We start from the raw sequence: 22,167 nt of genomic DNA, 5'->3' as shown, positions 1-22,167 counted from the left end.
GTCTTCACTTACTTATAGTTCCTCAATATCTGAATCGGAACTCGATGAGATAATACTCGAAACTTTTCTTCTATCGCTTCGCACTAGTTCGTCGTCACTACTTCCCTCGCTTTCAGATTTACTATTACGCCGTCCGGTGAACATTTTGAGGATGAAGAAAAACACATGTGCGTCTAAAAAAAAAAACTAAACAGTGGCCTATCCGAGTTGCGCAATAATTATTCTCATTCTTAGAAAAAAAAATCTTGCAAATTGCTTTTTCTTATAGCTTTTTATCTACCAAGCGCAAAGAACAATGAAAACGAATCACGTGAAAAGTCGGAGTTGCCAAATGTGATATAGTTTCTGACAAAAGTGACATTCTCGGTACGATATATTCACAGAATCTTCGCAATCGATTGAACAAAATTGTATAAAATATAATAGTATAATTGTACAAAATTGTATTTGATGTTCACCTTGGGGATGTGAACGCCTTGTCGCTGGTATAGTATCAGTCATTGCCGGGAATGTGGGACTTTGACAGCGGAATATAACTCTCGTCGTCCAGCATGAACGACGTCTCGCGATAATTTTTTGTCATCCACCGGCACTGAGATCACACGGTCGCTATCTGCTATTTTTCGGCTGGCGTCACGCAAACTTGTACCTTCCTTGTTGTCGAACAGCATTTTCAGAGATTTCTTCTTCGTTTTCGTCATGATCTTCGCCGTACGGTCACTACCGATCTTCCGCTCGACGTTCCGGGATACCAGGATCCGGATTTTCGTCCCAAAAGTGGTCTACTGTGAACTTTTTTCCTTGACTTTCATGCATTTCCAAGAACCGTACAACGCGCTCGCGGAGTGCTTGTTGTTCGACGCCTTCTTTGATCGAACTGACAGCACCCAAGCGAAAAGAAACGAGCAACCCGTTTCTGAAATCATTCTCATTTTCTATTGAACACTCGTTAGTAATTACAAATCGATTCTTCTTCATGAAAATCACATGTAACCAAGACGAGTTTGGGTTTTTTTTCGAAAGCCCGAAGTCTCTAGTTACTAATAATAAATACCATAAGGCGTTCAAATCATTCAAATTGTCATGTTTTTCTACGAGAGAAATTATGATCATAGTTTGTCCACCTCTGTTAATGGTTTGTCCAAATAATGATCATGGTTTGTTCGATTTTAGAAATCACATTTTTTGAATGATGATCGCTTTGCGTAGTCCGTATGATCCAGCTGCTTCATGATGCATGGAAGAATATAAACTTTCTGCACCGAAACCGTTCACGACGATGTTGGTTTGCTTGCTCTTATATCATGCGTGCGTGCGAACCGAAGCAGAGTTTTCTCGTTTTCTTTTGTGTCATGATTTGTATCATGCAAAAGGAAAAGAATGCAACTGAGGGAAATGATTTCTGTAAGATCATATTTGAACAAACGAAAGCGAATTATTTAGTGAAACGGTCAATCAGCAAACACTGCTTACAGGTAAACAAATTTGTCATGGTTCATTCAGAAGTCAGTTAGTAAATTTCGAGAGAGGCAAGAACTCATAAATTAAAATATCAGCTAATCAGAATGAATGTGTAAAATTTAGTGATATTCTGGAAACGAACGAAAATCGATGAAAAAGTTACGAACTCCAACAACATATCAGATTTTTCTCTTTCATATAGTAAACGATCATTTCGATTGCGGTCTGCGGAAATTTATTCCTAATGCTTTTTCAACTGGACACAATCCGATGGTCTTAATGTCAGAAATCTACCCACAAAATACGGAAGGATTAAACGTACTGCAAATGGGCCAACCTCCAATATGTGCACAGAAAATCGATTCAACTAGGATTAAATGAAAGCATTGTGGCACAGTGAAACAGAAAAAAATCAATGGCAAAGCTTCCCTCCGCACTTTGGATAATCGAAATCCGATTATCCGATTTACGACAACTGTGACAAATGACAACTCAGCCCCACGGGGCACGAGGGAAAAGAGATCGATACGATGCCCAGTTTGGGGCGGGGGTTTGCGCCCGGTTAATTTTCTTATTGCTTCACCATCGTAATCCATTAATCGCACTTAAAATACAATTATCTTATTTTCATACAGGAAGCATTTAGCGTTAATGGGGCGAGAAAAGCTGTTGCAATTCAATGTTGAATATCAGACATTAGATTGATGTGCACTTTGTTATATATCACAGACGTTATTTGGATCGATGATTCATAAATGGTCGTTAGCAACAGTTGCTATTCATGTTTTAAGTCGAACTTCAATTTTACCCCCAGTGGTGTGAGCTGGGTGCGAATAACCTAAATGCGTCAACTAACACAGGAGAAATCTAAAAGGCAGACCAGAATTGAGAAGTGCGAACGAAGGGCGAAATGGCTTGAAATTCAGAGGGGAAACCCGGTAAGACTCTTGTTTACTTTTCATCACGACGCTTAAAACAGTCATTGGAAATGTGGACATCAACGCGATTCTCGACTAAACTGTTAATGGAGCTTGGAAAACGTTGAAACAAGTGGATCAGCACACAGCTGTTGGAATGAGCCAGGGCAAAATTCGAGAAGTGTTCACGTTTCAATTACATTTTAAGCTGAGATGAATAATTTCAATACACTGTAACAATTGGAATTTCAACAAGTACTGACTATACTAAATCACCGTGGTATGTTATTAAAACGTTAAAATATCCAACGCTGCTGACAGAAGAGGTAATCGAATATTACAAAATCTATCGAACAACTCTCGTAATACAGTGGTAGACATTCGTTTCACCGCACCCTATTTTATTTATTTTCATCGAATTCATTCTAATTTTTTTTTTGTTTTCTAAGTAATTCAAATATGTGGAATCAGGGTGAACATTCGTTTAGCCGCATCCTAAAATTTCAATAAAATAAAATTTGTGCGGCAAATTTCGAGTCCAATCGGTAGCTAATATTTAGTATGTCCACCTCCATTTCGGATCACTTTGAAAACTCGATTTGGCATCGAGTCAGACAGCTTTTAAAGGGTTGCCATATTATTATTTTTGGGGGTGAGTACCCGCCAAATAACAGCACCAACTTTATGATTGCACTACAGTCCTTTTATTTACAATTCATTCACAACTCGTATATTTATTTACAATTAAATTACATAATGTATTAACAGGACATTATTATTTCGACCGATCCAATGGCCGTTTTTCTTCCAACTCTCTTTCTATAAACCTCCTATTTTGTCTTTCTTTATGTTCTTCTTGCGAACCCTTGTTTTGTTCACCTTCTTCCTATCTATTTTCCTTCTATTTGGATTATTTGTTTCTTTCTATATTGGCGATCTGCATTTGTTGGATTGAGCCCATGCAGCAAATTATAAATGTGGGGGGTTGACAGACGTAAAATTTTCCCTTTTTCGATCAGTAACCAACATCCTTGCCCGCGCTGAAATTGCCCAACTTTTCAAATATGTGGAATCAGGGTGGACATTCGTTTAGCCGCATCCTAAAATTTCAATAAAAGAAAATTTGTGCGGCAAATTTCGAGTCCAATCGGTAGCTAATATTTAGTATGTCCACTTCCATTTCGGATCACTTTGAAAAATCGATTTGGCATCGAGTCAGACAGCTTTTGAAGTGTTGCCATATTGATTATAGCCCAACATTCCTGAATTACTGCATTGAGACTGGAAATGTTGTCAAATTGTCATCCGTTTGCATGCACCATCTCGGCCAAGATTCTCCATAGGTTCTCTATGGGATTGCAAACGACTGCCAGCAGGTCATTCAAGAAGCGAAATGTCCTTCTCGGCAAACCATGCCTTCGATTGCTTGGAAACGTGGATCTATACATAATCCTGCTGAAAAAACGACATCCTCGGTAGCGTTATTCTCAATGTAGCCAATCAAATCGTCCTCTAGTAATTGAAGATACTTTTCAGAGTTCATTCGGGTGAAAATGAAACAAAAGAGAAGCCTGCTGTGATAGGAAACGGCTCCCCACACTGTCAAACTTCCGCCCCCAAAGTTTCGCTTCGATCTCACGGCATGCCGTTGACTTCAATTGTACCAATAGCAACTGTAACAGTCCGGACCATCCAAATTGAACCTTTTTCGCCGGAAAATACAACATTTCTCCATCCTAGTTTCCATTCCATGTATTGCCGGGCGAAAATGAGATGATTCTGCTTATGAATGGCGGTCAGTTTCGGCTTCCCTTGAAGTTTCTTCCACATGATGTTTGGTGACTCGTTCAATATGCCTCTTCGTTACTGGAACAACCGATCCGGCTTAATGTATGAGCAGGACATCGTTTCTTGGTTGCTTCGTGTCTTATTCGACCTTTAAGATGCAAAGTAACTTTGGTGTTCCCATTTGTTGATCGTTATATCCCATATTTCTGGCACTATTCAAAGAAATTCCGTACCACTTTCTCAGATAGATAAATTTTTGTTACGATCGAGCGATTAGAAAATTTTTGTTCACTGGATATCTTTATTATTTTCCGCCCCTCTTCCGTCAATAGAATACCTTTGACCATTCCTTTAAATTCTACGTAAATCACTAATCTGACCAACTTCCTACGTTGCACATCTAATATTTATCTTGTAAATTGAACATTCCCGAGTTTTTTTCAAGAAATACAGATAAAGGCTTCGTGATTATGCGAAACCTCGATTTTTATGCCATGCGGCTAAACGTATGTCTCGAGAAAAAACGACGTTTGAATGTTTATATCCACCGATGCCGCCTTGTGTGTGTGTGTGTGATTGTGACGCATAAAAGTGACTGTTAATTTAAAAAAAAAAGTGACAAAAGTGACGAAAAAGTGTTAAAAGTGACTTTTAATAAAATTTTACGTCAATCCCCCACATTTATAATTTGCTGCATGGGCTCAATCCAACAAATGCAGATCGCCAATATAGAAAGAAACAAATAATCCAAACAGAAGGAAAATAGATAGGAAGAAGGTGAACAAAACAAGGGTTCGCAAGAAGAACACAAAGAAAGACAAAATAGGAGGTTTATCTCTCGCGTACTGGATTGGGTGCCCTCCGAAAATGTTGTTTTTTACATTCCTAGCCTTAATCCTTTGATCCCTTCTATCCTTTATGTATTCTTTTATGTATTCCATTTCCCAAAATCCATAATTCTTATCCTTATTGCAGGTTTGTTTTTGTTTTATCAAAATATTGTTTCCTTCCCTTCCTAATTTCCCAATTATTCCATTCATCGAACACCTTCAAATTATCTACCCCGGTAAATTATTGGTGGCCCTTTTCCTCCGTTCGGTATAATTCTAATCCTGGTTCCATTCAAAAAAATCCTGCTCTCTCGGCAGGCAAACTTCTCTTAGATTCCCAAATTCGTCGTGTTAATCTTCTACATGTAGGGCTCAATGACAGTCCATCGTTTCGCGTTTCGAATTTTTGGAACAAATTTCCGTGACCTGTGTTTTGCATTAGACGAGTTTTGTGATGTTTGATTGACTCTTTCATCTTCCAACTTCCAACAAACCTTTTCCCTTTAAGTGTAGCGGCAATATTCCAACCGTATTTGTTAGTAGCCTTTTGAGTACTGATTGCTCCTGCAATCACCCATCCGAATACCGTGTCCGTCATCTTCGGTAATCCATCACCAATATGGATTTGTTTTCCTGGTTTGAAAAAGTTGGAGAAGTGTTGTATACCAAGAATCAGATCTATGGGGCTTGATCTTGAATACGCTGGATCTGCCTACTTTGCACCTCGTGGTATCTTCCAGTTTCCTACACGAATGTTCGAGGTTGGTAGATTGCCTGTCACCTTATCAAGCAATCGGAATTCCATCTCACACGAATATTCCTCCATTCTCGATCTGATCTTTGCCTTAACCTTTTGATTCACCTTTTTTTTTTTTTATCCAAAATATATATTTTTATTAAGGCTCATATGGCGTCAACCTGACGGGGCCGGGAGTTCAATATTTCGACAATGTTTGCCTTATAACTATGTTAGTAATATGTAACCGATTACTCGCGGTTGGCTCGAGGTTAGTATTACAAGTGTTTTCGTAATTGTGATGTTGCTGTCTCCAATGCTCTGTACCTGTGCCCGACACGGGATACTTCTTTTTGGGATGCAGCTGACCATTAATCAGCAACGCCCCCTAGTCTGTACCCCATATCTAGCGTGGTGCGTCTTCTCGACTCGAGGAATCCAGGATAGGATGGTCACTAGTCGGCGCAAACATCAGCTCGTGTAGAGTTGTCATGAGCGATACAACCTTTGGCTCTTGTTGAATGATCAGTGGACTGCACAACCTTTGGCCCGTGTATCTGTAAAGAGTGTGTGTATGTATTGCCGCGACTAAGTAAAAGTTTATAGATCGGATAGGAGGGATATGAAACAGGGACACAACGAAGGAAACATCATTAAACGTTGACATCGGCGTTTCTGAGGAACAGGTATAGATGAAGCAGAAGATCAGGATCACGGCTACCTAAGATATCCCGGACGGGGATATACGATTGTCTGCCTTTTGCTCTCAGTGCTCTAGAGAGCTGAGAGCGAGCAGCATGGAACCGGATACACGACCAGACAACATGCTCGATGTCGTGGTAGCCATCGCCACAATCACAAAGATTGCTGCGAGCCCAATGCGATAGAGATGCGCGTTTAGGTTGTAGTGATTGGACATAAGCCGAGATATCACGCGAATGAAATCACGACCTACATTCAATCCCTTAAACCAAGCTTTCGTCGAAACCTTAGGAATAATCGTGTGTAACCAGCGACCGAACTCATCTTCACTCCACATGCGCTGCCAACTAACGAGTGTGTCCTGACGAGGAATGTGAAAAAATTCATTATAGACAATTTGCCTTTCAAAAAGTGTGCCTTCTGAAGCGCCCACCTTAGCTAGCGAGTCCGCTTTCTCATTCCCCGGAATCGAGCAATGAGAGGGAACCCATGCTAAGGTAATCTTGAATAATTTTTCGACCAAAACACTCAATAGATGTCTTATTCTTGTTAGGAAATAAGATGAGCGTTTATCAACTTTCATTGAACGAATTGCCTCTATTGAGCTGAGACTGTCTGAAAAAATAAAATAATGGTCGATGGGCAGTGTTTCAATGATCCCTAGTGCGTAGTATATCGCACCCAGTTCAGCGACATACACGGAACAAGGATCTTTGAGTTTGAAAGAGGCACTGGAATTTTCATTGAAGATGCCGAAGCCAGTGGACCCGTTTATGAATGAACCGTCAGTAAAGAACATTTTATCAGATCTAACTTTCCCATATTCTGCCGAAAATATCGGCGGAATAGAATCGGAGCGTAGATGATCTGGGATTCCATGGATTTTTTGTCGCATGGACAGATCAAAATTGACAGAGGAATTGCAAAAGTATGGGAAGCAAACTTGGTTGGAGATGCCCGGTGAAGGGTGCACTTCATGGGTAAGGAAATCATGGTACAAAGACATAAAACTTGACTGAGGAGTCAGTTGGAGTAGATTTTCGAAGTTATCAATCACCAATGGATTCATGATCTTGCAACGGATGAGAAATCTGTAGGATAATTCTGTGAATCGAAGAGTAAGCGGGGGTACTCCTGCCAAGACTTCGAGACTCATCGTATGTGTCGAATGCAAACACCCCATTGCTATACGCAAGCAACGATATTGTATTCTCTCCAGCTTGAGAATATGAATCCTGGCAGCTGATCGGAAGCAAAAACTGCCATATTCTAACACTGATAATATCGTTGTTTTGTACAACTGAATGAGGTCTCCTGGATGGGCACCCCACCATGTTCCGGTTATTGTTTGGAGAAAATTGATTCTTTGCTGGCATTTCTGTTTCAAATACGCAATGTGTATTCCCCAGGTACATTTAGAGTCAAAATATACTCCAAGGTATTTGAAAAACATCGAGTGCTTGATCGTTTTGCCGGATAGGTGAAGCTGGAATTGGGCGGGTTCGTGCTTCCTAGAAAAAACGACCATTTCGGTTTTCTCCGTAGAGAATTCGATACCCAGCTTGAGAGCCCACGTGAACAGGTTGTTCAGGGTATCTTGCAAGGATTTTTGCAGAACGGCGGGATTAGTACCGGTGATGGAAATAACTCCATCGTCTGCAAGTTGTCTCAGCGTGCAGTTTCTAGTTAGACAATCATCCATATCATTGACGTAAAACCTATACAAGAGGGGGCTTAGGCAGGAGCCTTGTGGTAGGCCCATAAAACTGTATCGAGAAGATTTCAAGCTGCCATGATTGAAAAACATGTGCTTTTCTGAGAGTAAATTGTACAGGAAATTATTCAGAATTGGCGAAAGTCCACGATTATAAAATTTCTCTGAGAGAATTTCCATGGAAACTGAATCAAATGCCCCTTTGATATCGAGAAAAACGGAAGCCATTTGTTCTTTACGAGCAAATGCGATTTGGATTTCAGAAGATAGCAGCGCGAGACAATCGTTCGTCCCTTTACCTCGGCGGAAGCCAAACTGCGTATTTGACAGCAAATTGTTCGCTTCAACCCACTTGTCCAAACGAAGTAGAATCATTTTCTCTAACAATTTACGAATACAGGATAACATTGCAATCGGCCTATACGAGTTATGATCGCAAGCCGGCTTGTTGGGTTTTCGTATGGCTATCACTCTCACTTGTCTCCAGTCATGCGGGACAATATTCAGCTCCAGAAACTTGTTGAACAAGTTCAGCAAACGCTGTTTCGCCAAGTCGGGAAGGTTCTTCAACAAGTTGAATTTAATCTTGTCCGACCCAGGAGCTGAATTGTTACATGAGAGGAGGGCAATTGAGAATTCTACCATCGAAAAATTCTCACAATCGCATTGGAGCGGAATGTCGCGTACGACGTTTTGTGCAGGAACGGAATCGGGACAAACCTTTCTTGCAAATTTGAAAATCCAACGGTCAGAGTATTCCTCACTTTCATTTGTATGGTTCCAGCCACGCATTCTCCTAGCCGTATTCCAAAGAGTGCTCATAGCTGTCTCCCTTGACAAACCATTGACGAATTTCCGCCAATATCCACGCTTTTTTGCTTTAATCAGACCTTTTAGTTTGGCTTCTAGAGCTTGGTACTTTCGAAACCATTCCACTAATCCAGTTTTCCTGAATTTTTTGAAAGCGGATGATTTTTCAAGGTAGACCTTTGAACACTCCTTGTCCCACCAAAGTGATGGAGGACGACGTCGGAAAGTGGTAGCAGGAACACGTTTCTTTTGAGCTTGAAGTGCGCTTTCATAAATCAAACTCGATATAAAGTTATACTCTTCGAGTGGAGGAAGTTCATGCATTGAAACAAGTGCTTCAGATATTGTTTCTGCAAATTTTCTCCAGTCAATATTTTTCGTGAGGTCGTACGCAATATCGACTGACTCACGAGAACCTGATTCATTGGCGATCGATAAAATTATTGGCAGGTGATCACTACCGTGGGGATCTTGGATTACCTTCCACGTGCAATCCAGGGATAACGAAGAAGAGCAAAGTGATATGTCTAGCATACTTGCCCGTGCAGGAGGGTTGGCTATCCTAGTTGCTTCCCCTGCATTTAAAACTGTCATGTTGAAGTTGTCGCACAGATCATAAATCAACGTGGCACGGCTGTCATCGTAGTGTGACCCCCATGCTGTTCCATGGGAGTTGAGGTCACCTAAGATTAGCCGCGGCTCCGGCAATGCCTCGATGATATCAAAAAACTGATGGCGGCCGACCATGGTTCTTGGAGGAATATATATCGATATTTTGTATTTGTTCGTCCAACACCGAGAACAGTCGCTTCTGCTGTAGACTTTTGGAGTTTCATGAGTTGGCAAAACCGTTCCGACATAAAGTTCACTTCGGATCCTGAATCTAGCAAAGCCCTTGCTGGATATATGATCCCTTGATCATCTTCCACAAGAATGACGGCTGTAGCTAGTAAAACCGAGGACTCTTTGGTTGACGTCGAGTTTGTTGAAACCGTTGCAGAAATGTTCGAAGATTCACCATTTGATTCCATTCTGGTTTTACTGTTTTCTGGTGGTTTGATGAATTCTTGTTCGTTGTGAAATTAGGAGGTTTAAAGCACACCAAAGTATGGTGCTTCTCTTTACAATTGCGACATACATATCGCGATTTGCAGTCGGTTGCTTGGTGCCCCCTCCGGAAGCAATTACGGCATAGTAATAGTGTACGGATCAGATTATAGCGAGCGGATACTGTCAAATGTTTAAACTTCGGACATTGGTAAAGTGGGTGGCTACCTGGACAAGCTAAACATTGTCCGCTGGACGATATCAATGCGTTATGGTTAGTTTTGACAGAAGGTATTCTCCTTTTGAATTGTTGGCCGTAATCTTGTTTTTCCTCGACGCATTCATCGGGAAGTGAACTGAGCACTCTTATTCTCCTTTGCAAGAATTCCGTCAAATCTACAGCTATGTCATGGTCCCTAGCGGCAGAATGCTCCTCCCAGCTTCTGCGTGTGGTTGGATCTAATCGTGAGCACAATAAATTTAACAGCAACAAATCCTTGTAATCGGCTGGCTGAATCAACTGGTCCAATGTTTGAAGGATACGTTCGAAAGACTCTAACAGCGACTGTAAATCTACTACCGATTCCCTTGCAACGTTAGGCAAATCGAAAAGGGCCTGCACCTGTCTACGCTTGAGCATCTTGCTATCATTATACCGCTTCATCACCGCATCCCACGCTATCTGATAGTTCGCCTTGGTGATAGCAAGTGAATCTATCAACGACCTAGCTTCTCTTACTAAACACCCCTTTAAATAGTGGAATTTTTTTACCTCTGGTAAGTCTGTTTTGCAATGAATCAATGACAAATACAGATCCCTAAAGCTCAACCACTCATCAATGTTGCCATCAAAGGTCTGCAACTTGATTTGTGGGAGTCTAACGTACTCATAAGTTGGTTGTTGGTTGGTATTTGAAAGGTTCAACTTCTCCTCCGGCTCCTTGACCTTCTCAAGTAGCAAAGATTTCACCCTGTTATAACGATCGCCAAATTCCGATCGTTTCCTGGAGTAGATTTCGTTATCGTCATCGAAATCGTCGTGCATCTCGATCTCCATGGTTGCGTCGTTGATCTGATCCCATAATTCGTCCATTTTCTCACCCCTGTCTTCACCCATCGAGTCGACAAAACGGTAAATATCGTCGAACATTCCCAGGAGAGCCTTCAACCTCGTTTGAAGCGCCTTAAGTGAAGTATTCCGCGTGATTGATGCCATTATTCCCAAAGTTGTTTCGTAGGACAGGAAATACAAATTATGTAGTACTCAAAAACACCAGCTGCTGCTCCTCAATAATAAAATGTGTAATTTCCAAATTTGAGTGCCCCTCGGTTACACATTCCACAAAATATTCAATCGAATGCCAAAACAATACCAGTGTGCAAGATGGAAAGCGTGGATGTAATAGACAATAACAAACTCCAGCTTCGGCTGGACATATACGGTTCATAAACTGACCTTAACAAAATAAGGGATCCGATGTGCGGCGATTTCTACGGTAAGCGGTGATCGTGTGCGATGCGATTATTCGGTGTTAGGTTGTGATTTCGTCCTTTGGTGCCAGTGATGACGAAATAGTGCGATTGGGATTGTTAAACAAACAGTCCTAATCTCTGATGTTTCCGTATTTTGACCTTGATTTCTAGCGAATAAATTATCCGTACTGCCTTTGATAGTGTGCGTGCGTGGATCCCGTATTGTTTATGTTTCTCCGGTTGGTTCGGTAGTGTTGATGTAAATAAACAAAACGGTGTAGATAACAAAATTTAGCCCAGCAGCGGCTGGACATATACTGTGTATTATTTTACCTGGAGAACCAGGAATTGTACCCAGTGTTATGATGAGGTCACATATCGGTTGTGATCAAGTATGCTCGATGGATCGGATATGCCTTTGTTTTCGTTGATGACGCGGTATTGTTCGATGACGTCAAATGTTATGTTGTTCCTCTAATGCGTTTGTTTACAAATCATGCCCTTTGATTGTAATTGATGACATCAGTGGTAAAAACTAGTGCACACACCGAGCCGTCTTTGTTGTGTAGATTTGGTTTCCTTGGCGGTTGTGTAATTGGTGTGATTGAAGAATCGTCCTTGGTAGTGTGTGTTGATTCCGTTGTTTCTCGAGTTGTGAAATGTAAATAAACAAACGCGTGGTGTAGATAACAATAATTATCCCAGCATCGGCTGGACATAAACTATCTGTTTATTTACCTGGACAACCAGGATTTTGAACCTGGTGTGGACATTGTAGTGATGTCGTTTGTTTTTACGATCCGTCCCTTTTTTGTTGTTCCGCTATTGCCTTCTCAGTGTTGATGTGTACCGTGGGTGGATGTTATATTTGGAATGTAGGAGTTTGTCGTTTGTTTGTGGAATCCGTCAACTTTATTCCAGTCGGAATTTTCTGTAGTGCGAGCCAGTATGATGTGGATATTTTTAAATCCGGTTATTGATTGTTGGTGCAGTGGAATTTAGCAGAATTGCTTGTGAATTGCCGGAACCTCGATTGTTTCGTGGGATAAACAATGGCGAATCTCCCATTCGCTGTTGCAATTCGCTCGATTTGATTTGGATCAGAACACCTTCGTGTATCCGGCTCGAAGGACCAATGTTGGGTAGCTGGTTCGATGCCAATACGCTGGACCCTATCTTGCATTTCTTCGACCTGGAGCTGTCGGGGTTTCCCTTCCTGGGTTTATTATTTTTGGGGGTGAGTTCCACGCCAAATTACAGCACCAACTTTATGATTGCACTACAGTTCGTTTATCTACAATTCATTCACAACTCGTATATTTATTTACAATCAAGGAAGCCAAGGAAGTCAAACCAATTTGTTAAACCCAAACCCTATTCCCAAACTATTGTAAAATATTGTAAATAAAAAGTGAATTGTAGTTGATATTGTAAATAAATTAAAGTAGTGTAAAAACGCGTTTAAACTGAGCGAAGTGGTTTCAAAAATAATTACCATCCGAGTGATTGCGAGGGAGGAACCAGTCCACAGGGCAAGGGCCCTATACCTAGAGGAAACAGTGACTTAAATATACTATCACTACAGCAAATAAGTATCCCGATAAAAAGAACATTCCTAGTTGTTTTGTAAGTGTTTCAAGTTTTTTTTCAAGTGCGGCTAAACGAATATCTATCACTGTACTACAAGACGAACGTTATTTATGCTCAATAGAATGGCGCTACGTGCCATACAAGTCACAAAATAATCGAGTTCTTACGCACGAAGCTTCCAGGCCACGTGATTTCATATTTCGAAGACAACTGCGGGCGCCCATATCCTGCGATTCAATAACATTACATTTTTTTTTCTTTGGGGCTATATTAACAATGAGGTAAAGTCGCTTTTGCCGTTGATGGAGCTCGAAAAATTGATTGAAAGTTTCGAGAAAAAAAGGTAGATCTACAAACACAGTCGAAGCGGCTATTCCTGATACATTGTGTTCTGTACATTATTTTATTTTATTTTATTTTACAAACATCAACAGGCTTAACATGTTTACCCTAATGACCGAGAATTAATTATAAAATAATAAAATAATAAATATTAAACCTATAACAATTGAGGCGCTTAGAATGCAAGGGGTATAAGTGACTTGATCGATTTCTCTTCGTCAACTTTTTCTTTGATTAATGACTCAACTGCAAACACGATCCAATTTGAGTTTGCTATAGAATCCGATAGATGAGATTCTAACCTACCTTTCACATTGTAAAATACAGCTGGGAATGAGTTTGCAGCTGAGTTATGACCAAAAGAGAGACTCGATGTAGAGAAATCGATCAAATCACTTACACCCCTTTCATTCTAAGCCCCTCAATTATAACAATTATTTAAGAACAACGGAATAGAGCGCTTTGAGGGACGAACGGGATAGGTGATAATCGAATCACGAACTACAAAGATTGAACACACGACACATACTGGTTATGGGTTCATTGTAGCCGTAATTTGTTCGAAATGGTGGAAGGTACAAGTAGTTACGGGTATGCAAATTGCGACGACTAATGTTAGAATTAAATAAGTATAGCAGTTCGGGGCAATCGATATTTGATAAAATGGCAACATTCCTTCGAGAGTCCTGGGCAGCTGGGCAGATTCAATGGGTCATTCCATGACAGATTACGCAAGGAAAATCGAACAAATTTTCGCTGAATCGACTCAATACTCTATACACTATTTTGGTAATATGGTGAGCATACGACACAAGCATATTCTAGAATGGGTCGAACCAATGCACAATTTAAGGCCTTGATGCAATGTACATCTGTGAATTGCTTCGTGACACGGAAAATAAAGCCGAGGGCTTTGGACGATTTAGAAGTAATGTAAGCTGTTCGATCACGAAAGGTTAGTTAAAGTCTAACATAACTCCAATGTCTTTGATAGTGACGTCTCAAAATTTCACCGTGCAGTCTATATTCAAAGTTTATCAATGTGTGCTTTCGAGAAAATGAAATAACCAAACATGTTGATGGATTTAAGATCGTTCTTGCAGCTCTTGCAGAAACTCCGCATCTTCAGTGGAATTCACGCGGAAAAACAACTTGAAGCCATCGGCGTAGGAGAGCTTCAGGCACTTCAGACGAAAATTCAAGTCATTAGGGTATAGCAGAAAAATATATGGGCTCCCTTGCGCAACACCAGACGTTACACGAAAAGAAGAAGATTTAGTGTCTCCAATTTTCACCGACATAATACGATCAGTGAGATAAGACCGTAGCCAGAGTAAGAAGGGACCATTAAAACCAAGACGTTGAAGCTTAGCTACAGCGATGTTATGGTTGATTTTGTCGAATGCTACGGAGAAATCGGTATATACCGCATCGATTTGCTGTCGCAGTTTGCAGCTCAAGTGAACGAGCGATGTATGGTGTGTACAGTAGAAGATTCAGAAGTCGACCCTTTAGACACGAAACCATGTTGTTCCTCGACGATGTAATTGTTGCATGCATGGGTGATAAAATCCAATACGTTGATTTCAAATAGGAGATGGCACAAAAGCACGCGATTCCTCTATAATTCGTTACATCCTTCCTAGAGCCTTTTTTGAAGACAGGGAAAACAAAAGATTTTATCCAAGCAGTCGGAAAAGTCCCACTCAGGATGAAGCGGCGGAACAAAATACTCAATACCAATCCATCATCTTTTGTGCAAACCCTGTTACCAGCAGGGTCTTGCTACCGCCTATCTCTCCCTATGTGCTCGGATAATGCCAACATTTCAAGGTTCAAAACCGTAAAAGTGTCTGCATCTTAGCTGAAACTGCTGTCAGTTGGGTTCAAAAGGGGTTCAAACCCGCATACAACTAAGTTGTTGTCGAGATGGCACCAAAAACATAACCGCTTAGGACTTCTTCTTGATTTTTCATTCTTCCAGTTCACCCTTCCGGACAACCGTGGTATGATATTCCTGCCCAGTTCAAAAGTTGCAAAAGTGAGCGGATAGACTGGGATTTTCGTTTCGAGCGTATATGATCGAATTGTGACGCGCTCCTGTGGATCCATGATCTAAACAAATGAACTCATCCTGGAAGCCAATGGTTACTGAGATTCAATTTCTCAGTTCCCGTTGATTCAAAGTTTGGCGAATTTGATTCGGTGTCTTAACATACAGGGGAAATGCAGGTATTATGAACAGGGGTGGTAAAACAAACCAGTGCTTAGAATCCAATATTTCACTAAAAACCAATTGATACTTCTTGACCACCCTATTCTTAGAACATATGATATATTTTCGACAAATCATCAGTCTGAACGACTCTTCACATATTCTAGTAGAGGTGAACAGAAATTTTGTGTATATATATCAGTGACTATATTATAGTAGCATGTGTTGCGCTTAAATCCTTCTCGTATCGATTCTTATATTATCAATGATAATCAATAAGATGTCTATTTTATCACCATTATCCACAGTATTCATAATCTGTTACATCTGTTACAAACTTAAAATTTTCGAAGATCAATGACTTTGGTCCAATCGCGTTTTTTAACCATCGTAAATATACAAAGCCCTAACTTTCTCACCATATACCGACGACATTCAATGGTTGGAATGAATCTTCCTTTTCAGTGCGTAGAATAAACAAACATCATCACTTTTGAGGTTCTGAGCCCTAATGTAGGTGTTGCATGAGCTGATTCAGTTTTGCGTAAATTCGTCAATTAATTCATCAGTTGTTCATTCGAATAAAATTATTGGAAATAATGACTATTAAGAAATATAAGAATTTTCTGTATACTCAAAATACGGTACAAAAGCTAAAAAGCAGATCAAATTGTCATCATTTCTATACCTTTTCAACACACCATCCATTATTTTCGAAATATGAATCACAGTTTTCATAGAAAATATTTAAGTACATAGCTATCCTTGTCATATTACCTGTTGTTGTGTGTTGGACTTAAAAATGTTATTCCAAATCAATTCCAGATACGGAACACTTGTGGTACACGTTCCGAACCGTTTATCGTTGTAGCTTACAATACTAAGCACTACGCAAGATCTTTATTCCTCTTGGGTATTACTTATAACAAATTGTATCATTCAAACTAAAGTTTGTTGTACACCCTCACCAATTGATTCCACTGTTAGCCACATCGTTAAAATAGCCGTCAATGATATTTCTCTGAACTATTATCACTATAGGCTACTGCACTCACTGTTCACAGTTGTATTACATCTCCCAATAAAGGCATAATTATTCAACCGAAAACAACTGTCGATGTAATCGAAAAATAGATTAAATAAAAATTTAACAAATCTCCACATTAAAGTTGATATTCATAGATTCTTAAAACTAATAACAAAACTTTGAAAAGCGTGAATCATTTTTCCAAAAAAAAAAATGCTATAGAACACAAACGCTACAACTATTCAGTGACAAAGTACAAATGAAAGAAAATACATGAAAGGTCGAAAACTTCAGCTGATGATATAACCATTTCTTGTTAGTTTTCCCAATCAGTATATGAAAACAAACGGAAATGCGAAAACATAAAGCTCCACCAGCCAGTCGCCTTTCGCCGCTCCTTTATACTTCCAGTTGAAGGGATTATTGTGTATGTCAGCCTTATTCCTTCCAGAGACGTTTCCGTGAAACTAATGACGTTGAAAAGGTGATTATTCGTTTTCCTCGTGCTATCCATTCATCCGAAAATATTAAAGATAACGGCTTGTGCACCATATGAATTATGATATATTACAACACACACCGTACTCAAGTTCCGAACCGAAGGGGCAAACCCAAAACGTGTGTTCTCCAACCGACAGTTCGACGACAACTGACAGCAGCTGGAATTACGAACCACCGTCAAACACACAACACACATCCCCCTGACGACCCCCAACGTCCGTTCAACTCCTACAACGTGAGGTATTATGACTCACGTGCAAGTCCTGGAACTCAATTTCAAGGATCCAGTCAGCGGTAACTTCCCACCGACTAATGTATCCTGCCACAACAGCGCGTCGGCAGTTCACATTAAAACATTAATATCGCCGGAATTCATCAACTTCATTATCATCTCGGCTAGGACGTGATTTGAATTTGATTCTGAATCGAAATTAGAAAAAGTTTACCAATCTACCAGGCATGCGCCCCGGCGAGCCGAGCGAAGATTTCCGAAGAAACTCATACAAATGAAACGTCGTCAGACAGATGAGAGTCATAATGATTCACAACGTGCTCCTGCCATGGCACGATATCAACGAAGTTTCTTCCTTCTTCCTCATATTTTCATTCATGTTCTTACTTTGGCCGACTCCCCCACCCACCCATCCGATCGACGGCGGATCGGTTTTCCTGTTGAAATCTCCAATTCTCAGCAGCCCGTTGCGAGTGTGTCATATACAGAGGGATAGAACATGATGTTTTCAAGAGTCAGCTAAATGGAAAACACAGAAACAAGGCGTCATACATACTCTGGGCAGGGAGATATTCACCAGTCTATTGTTGAATTTAAAACAACATGGAATGTAGAATAGCTTCACATTATTAAGGGGTGACTTTTCTGATATTTGATTTTCCAACCCACTGTTTTGACAAATGGTTATGAAAATTTTGCCTAATCATCAAACGAGTACAAAAGTACAGCGAAACTTCGATGTAACGTACATTTCAATTTATAAATTGTACGTTGTATCGAATTGTACGTAATAGAAGCATTATAAAAATCTCAGAATGTACGATGTACACGATGTAAAATTTACAAGAACGTGTATTTTTAGTGAAATCGTATTACTCGAGCAACCGAAGCCTTATTTTGTCTTCTTATGGTAAGAATTTCAACATTTCTCGTCGTCGATTACTTCCTCTGGGGGAACGTGAAGTCAAAATTTGGAGGAAGAAATTATTCGGATTTTCAACAGCGTAATGTTACGAATGTTAGAGTTGCGATGCGATGCGATGCGATGCGATGCGATGCGATGCGATGCCTCTGGGATTGCCTCTGTTCAGTCCGGTGGAAGAAAATAAATGGGATTGCCACTGTTCAGTACGGTGGCAGAAAATAAATGGGATTGCCACTGTTCAGTCCGGTGGCAGAGAAGAAATGGGATTGAAAGAGAAGAACATAGTATTTAGGGGAGCGAGTGAGAGAAACTGTGCTCCTATCACATTGCAATTGCTATTAAATTAATTTCCGAGCGGACACCGGCTAATAAATCACTGTTCAGTCCGATGGCAGAAAATAAATGGGATTGCCTCTGTTCAGTCCGGTGGCAGAGAAGAAATGGGATTTCCACTGTACAGTCCGGTGGCAGAAAAAATGGGATTGCCACTGTTCAGACCGGTGGCAGAGAAGAAATGGGATTGAAAGAGAAGAACATTGTATTTAGGGGAGCGAGTGAGAGAAACTGTGCTCCTATCACATTGCAATTGCTATTAAATTAATTTCCGAGCGGGCACCGGCTAATAAACCACTGTTCAGTCCGATGGCAGAAAAGAAATGGGGTTGCCTCTGTTCAGTCCGACGGCAGAAAATAAATGGGATTGCCACGGTTCAGTCCGGTGGTAGAGAAGAAATGGGATTTCCACTGTTCAGTCCGGTGGCAGAAAATAAATGGGATTGCCACTGTTCAGTCCGGTGGCAGAGAAGAAATGGGATTGAAAGAGAAGAACATAGTATTTAGGGGAGCGAGTAAAAGAAATTGTGCTCCTATCACATTGCAATTGCTATTAAATTAATTTCCGAGCACCCAGTTCCAATTGCAATGTGATAGGATTTTCTGTTTTCCTATCACATTGCAATTGGAACTAAATTAATTTCCGAGCAGGCACTGGCTAATAACCCCTGTTCAGTCCGATGGCAGAAAAAATGGGATTGGCAGAGAAGAAATGGGATTGAAAGAGAAGAACATAGTATTTAGGCGAGCGAGTGAGAGAAACTGTTTTCTTATCACATTGCAATTGCCTTTATATTAATTTCCGAGCGGGTACCGGCTAATAAACCACTGTTCAGTCCGACGGCAGAAAATAAATGGGATTGCCACGGTTCAGTCCGGTGGTAGAGAAGAAATGAGATTTCCACTGTTCAGTCCGGTGGCAGAAAATAAATGGGATTGCCACTGTTCAGTCCGGTGGCAGAGAAGAAATGGGATTGAAAGAGAAGAACATAGTATTTAGGGGAGCGAGTAAAAGAAATTGTGCTCCTATCACATTGCAATTGCTATTAAATTAATTTCCGAGCACCCAGTTCCAATTGCAATGTGATAGGATTCTCTGTTTTCCTATCACATTGCAATTGGAACTAAATTAATTTCCGAGCAGGCACTGGCTAATAAACCCCTGTTCAGTCCGATGGCAGAAAAAAAATGGGATTGCCTCTGTTCAATCCGGTGGCAGAAAATAAATGCGATGCGATGCGATGCGTTTTGATTGGCGCGGTTTCCCCAACATAGCCATCAAAACCAAGCTGCCTGGGGAATGCGATGCGATGCGATGCGATGCGATACGATACGATGCGATGCGATGCGATGCGATGCGATGCGATGCGATGCGATGCGATGCGATGCGATGCGATGCGATGCGATGCCTCTGGGATTGCCTCTGTTCAGTCCGGTGGAAGAAAATAAATGGGATTGCCACTGTTCAGTCCGGTGGCAGAGAAGAAATGGGATTGCAATTGCTATTAAATTAATTTCCGAGCGGGCACCGGCAAATAAACCACTGTTCAGTCGGATGGCAGAAAATAAATGGGATTGCCACGGTTCAGTCCGGTGGCAGAGAAGAAATGGGATTTCTGTTCAGTCCGACGGCAGAAAATAAATGGGATTGCCACGGTTCAGTCTGGTGGTAGAGAAGAAATGGGATTGCCACGGTTCAGTCCGGTGGTAGAGAAGAAATGGGATTTCCACTGTTCAGTCCGGTGGCAGAAAATAAATGGGATTGCCACTGTTCAGTCCGGTGGCAGAGAAGAAATGGGATTGAAAGAGAAGAACATAGTATTTAGGCGAGCGAGTGAGAGAAACTGTGCTCCTATCACATTGCAATTGCTACTAAATTAATTTCCGAGCGGGCACCGGCTAATAAACCACTGTTCAGTCCGATGGCAGAAAATAAATGGGATTGCCTCTGTTCAGTCCGGTGGCAGAGAAGAAATGGGATTTCTGTTCAGTCCGACGGCAGAAAATAAATGGGATTGCCACGGGTCAGTCTGGTGGTAGAGAAGAAATGGGATTGCCACGGTTCAGTCCGGTGGTAGAGAAGAAATGGGATTTCCACTGTTCAGTCCGGTGGCAGAAAATAAATGGGATTGCCACTGTTCAGTCCGGTGGCAGAGAAGAAATGGGATTGAAAGAGAAGAACATAGTATTTAGGCGAGCGAGTGAGAGAAACTGTGCTCCTATCACATTGCAATTGCTATTAAATTAATTTCCGAGCGGGCACCGGCTAATAAACCACTGTTCAGTCCGATGGCAGAAAATAAATGGGATTGCCTCTGTTCAGTCCGGTGGCAGAGAAGAAATGGGATTTCTGTTCAGTCCGACGGCAGAAAATAAATGGGATTGCCACGGTTCAGTCCGGTGGTAGAGAAGAAATGGGATTTCCACTGTTCAGTCCGGTGGCAGAAAATAAATGGGATTGCCACTGTTCAGTCCGGTGGCAGAGAAGAAATGGGATTGAAAGAGAAGAACATAGTATTTAGGGGAGCGAGTGAGAGAAACTGTGCTCCTATCACATTGCAATTGCTATTAAATTAATTTCCGAGCGGGCACCGGCTAATAAACCACTGTTCAGTCCGATGGCAGAAAATAAATGGGATTGCCTCTGTTCAGTCCGGTGGCAGAGAAGAAATGGGATTTCTGTTCAGTCCGACGGCAGAAAATAAATGGGATTGCCACGGTTCAGTCCGGTGACAGAGAAGAAATGGGATTGAAAGAGAAGAACATAGTATTTAGGGGAGCGAGTAAGAGAAACTGTCCGATGGCAGAAAAGAAATGGGATTGCCTCTGTTCAGTCCGACGGCAGAAAATAAATGGGATTGCCACGGTTCAGTCCGGTGGTAGAGAAGAAATGGGATTTCCACTGTTCAGTCTGGTGGCAGAAAATAAATGGGATTGCCACTGTTCAGTCCGGTGGCAGAGAAGAAATGGGATTGAAAGAGAAGAACATAGTATTTAGGGGAGCGAGTGAGAGAAACTGTGTGTGTATCACATTGCAATTGCTATTAAATTAATTTCCGAGCGGGCACCGGCTAATAAACCACTGTTCAGTCCGATGGCAGAAAATAAATGGGATTGCCTCTGTTCAGTCCGGTGGCAGAGAAGAAATGGGATTTCTGTTCAGTCCGACGGCAGGAAATAAATGGGATTGCCACGGTTCAGTCCGGTGGTAGAGAAGAAATGGGATTGCCACGGTTCAGTCCGGTGGTAGAGAAGAAATGGGATTTCCACTGTTCAGTCCGGTGGCAGAAAATAAATGGGATTTCCACTGTTCAGTCCGGTGGCAGAGAAGGAATGGGATTGAAAGAGAAGAACATAGTATTTAGGCGAGCGAGTGAGAGAAACTGTGCTCCTATCACATTGCAATTGCTATTAAATTAATTTCCGAGCGGGCACCGGCTAATAAACCACTGTTCAGTCCGATGGCAGAAAATAAATGGGATTGCCTCTGTTCATTCCGGTGGCAGAGAAGAAATGGGATTTCT

The 22,167-nt window shown here is 41.2% G+C and overlaps 1 protein-coding gene across 5 annotated transcripts in view; it reads right to left on the bottom strand.

The window, feature by feature from the left end:
* LOC129765063 (uncharacterized protein CG3556) overlaps positions 1-17,364 on the bottom strand; it is a 136,016-nt gene extending 118,652 nt beyond the window's left edge. The window contains exons 1-2 of one of the 5 annotated variants that reach the window (XM_055764898.1): positions 17,233-17,302; positions 16,403-16,736 (exon numbers count right to left, since the gene is read on the bottom strand). Coding sequence is in view for 1 of the 5 variants with exons in the window: in XM_055764897.1 (XP_055620872.1) it covers positions 17,233-17,349 (117 nt within the window). In the remaining 4 variants the exon portion in view is untranslated. Of the gene's footprint in view, positions 1-16,402; positions 16,737-17,026; positions 17,159-17,232 lie in introns of those variants that run through there. The other 4 variants (XM_055764901.1, XM_055764899.1, XM_055764900.1 and 1 more) reach the window with 4 other exon arrangements.
* Between the last annotated feature and the right edge of the window lie 4,803 nt (positions 17,365-22,167).

Source organism: Toxorhynchites rutilus, chromosome 2, assembly GCF_029784135.1.
Source record: "Toxorhynchites rutilus septentrionalis strain SRP chromosome 2, ASM2978413v1, whole genome shotgun sequence".
Lineage (NCBI taxonomy): Eukaryota > Metazoa > Arthropoda > Insecta > Diptera > Culicidae > Toxorhynchites > Toxorhynchites rutilus.
This window is presented reverse-complemented; position numbering and strand designations above follow the sequence as displayed.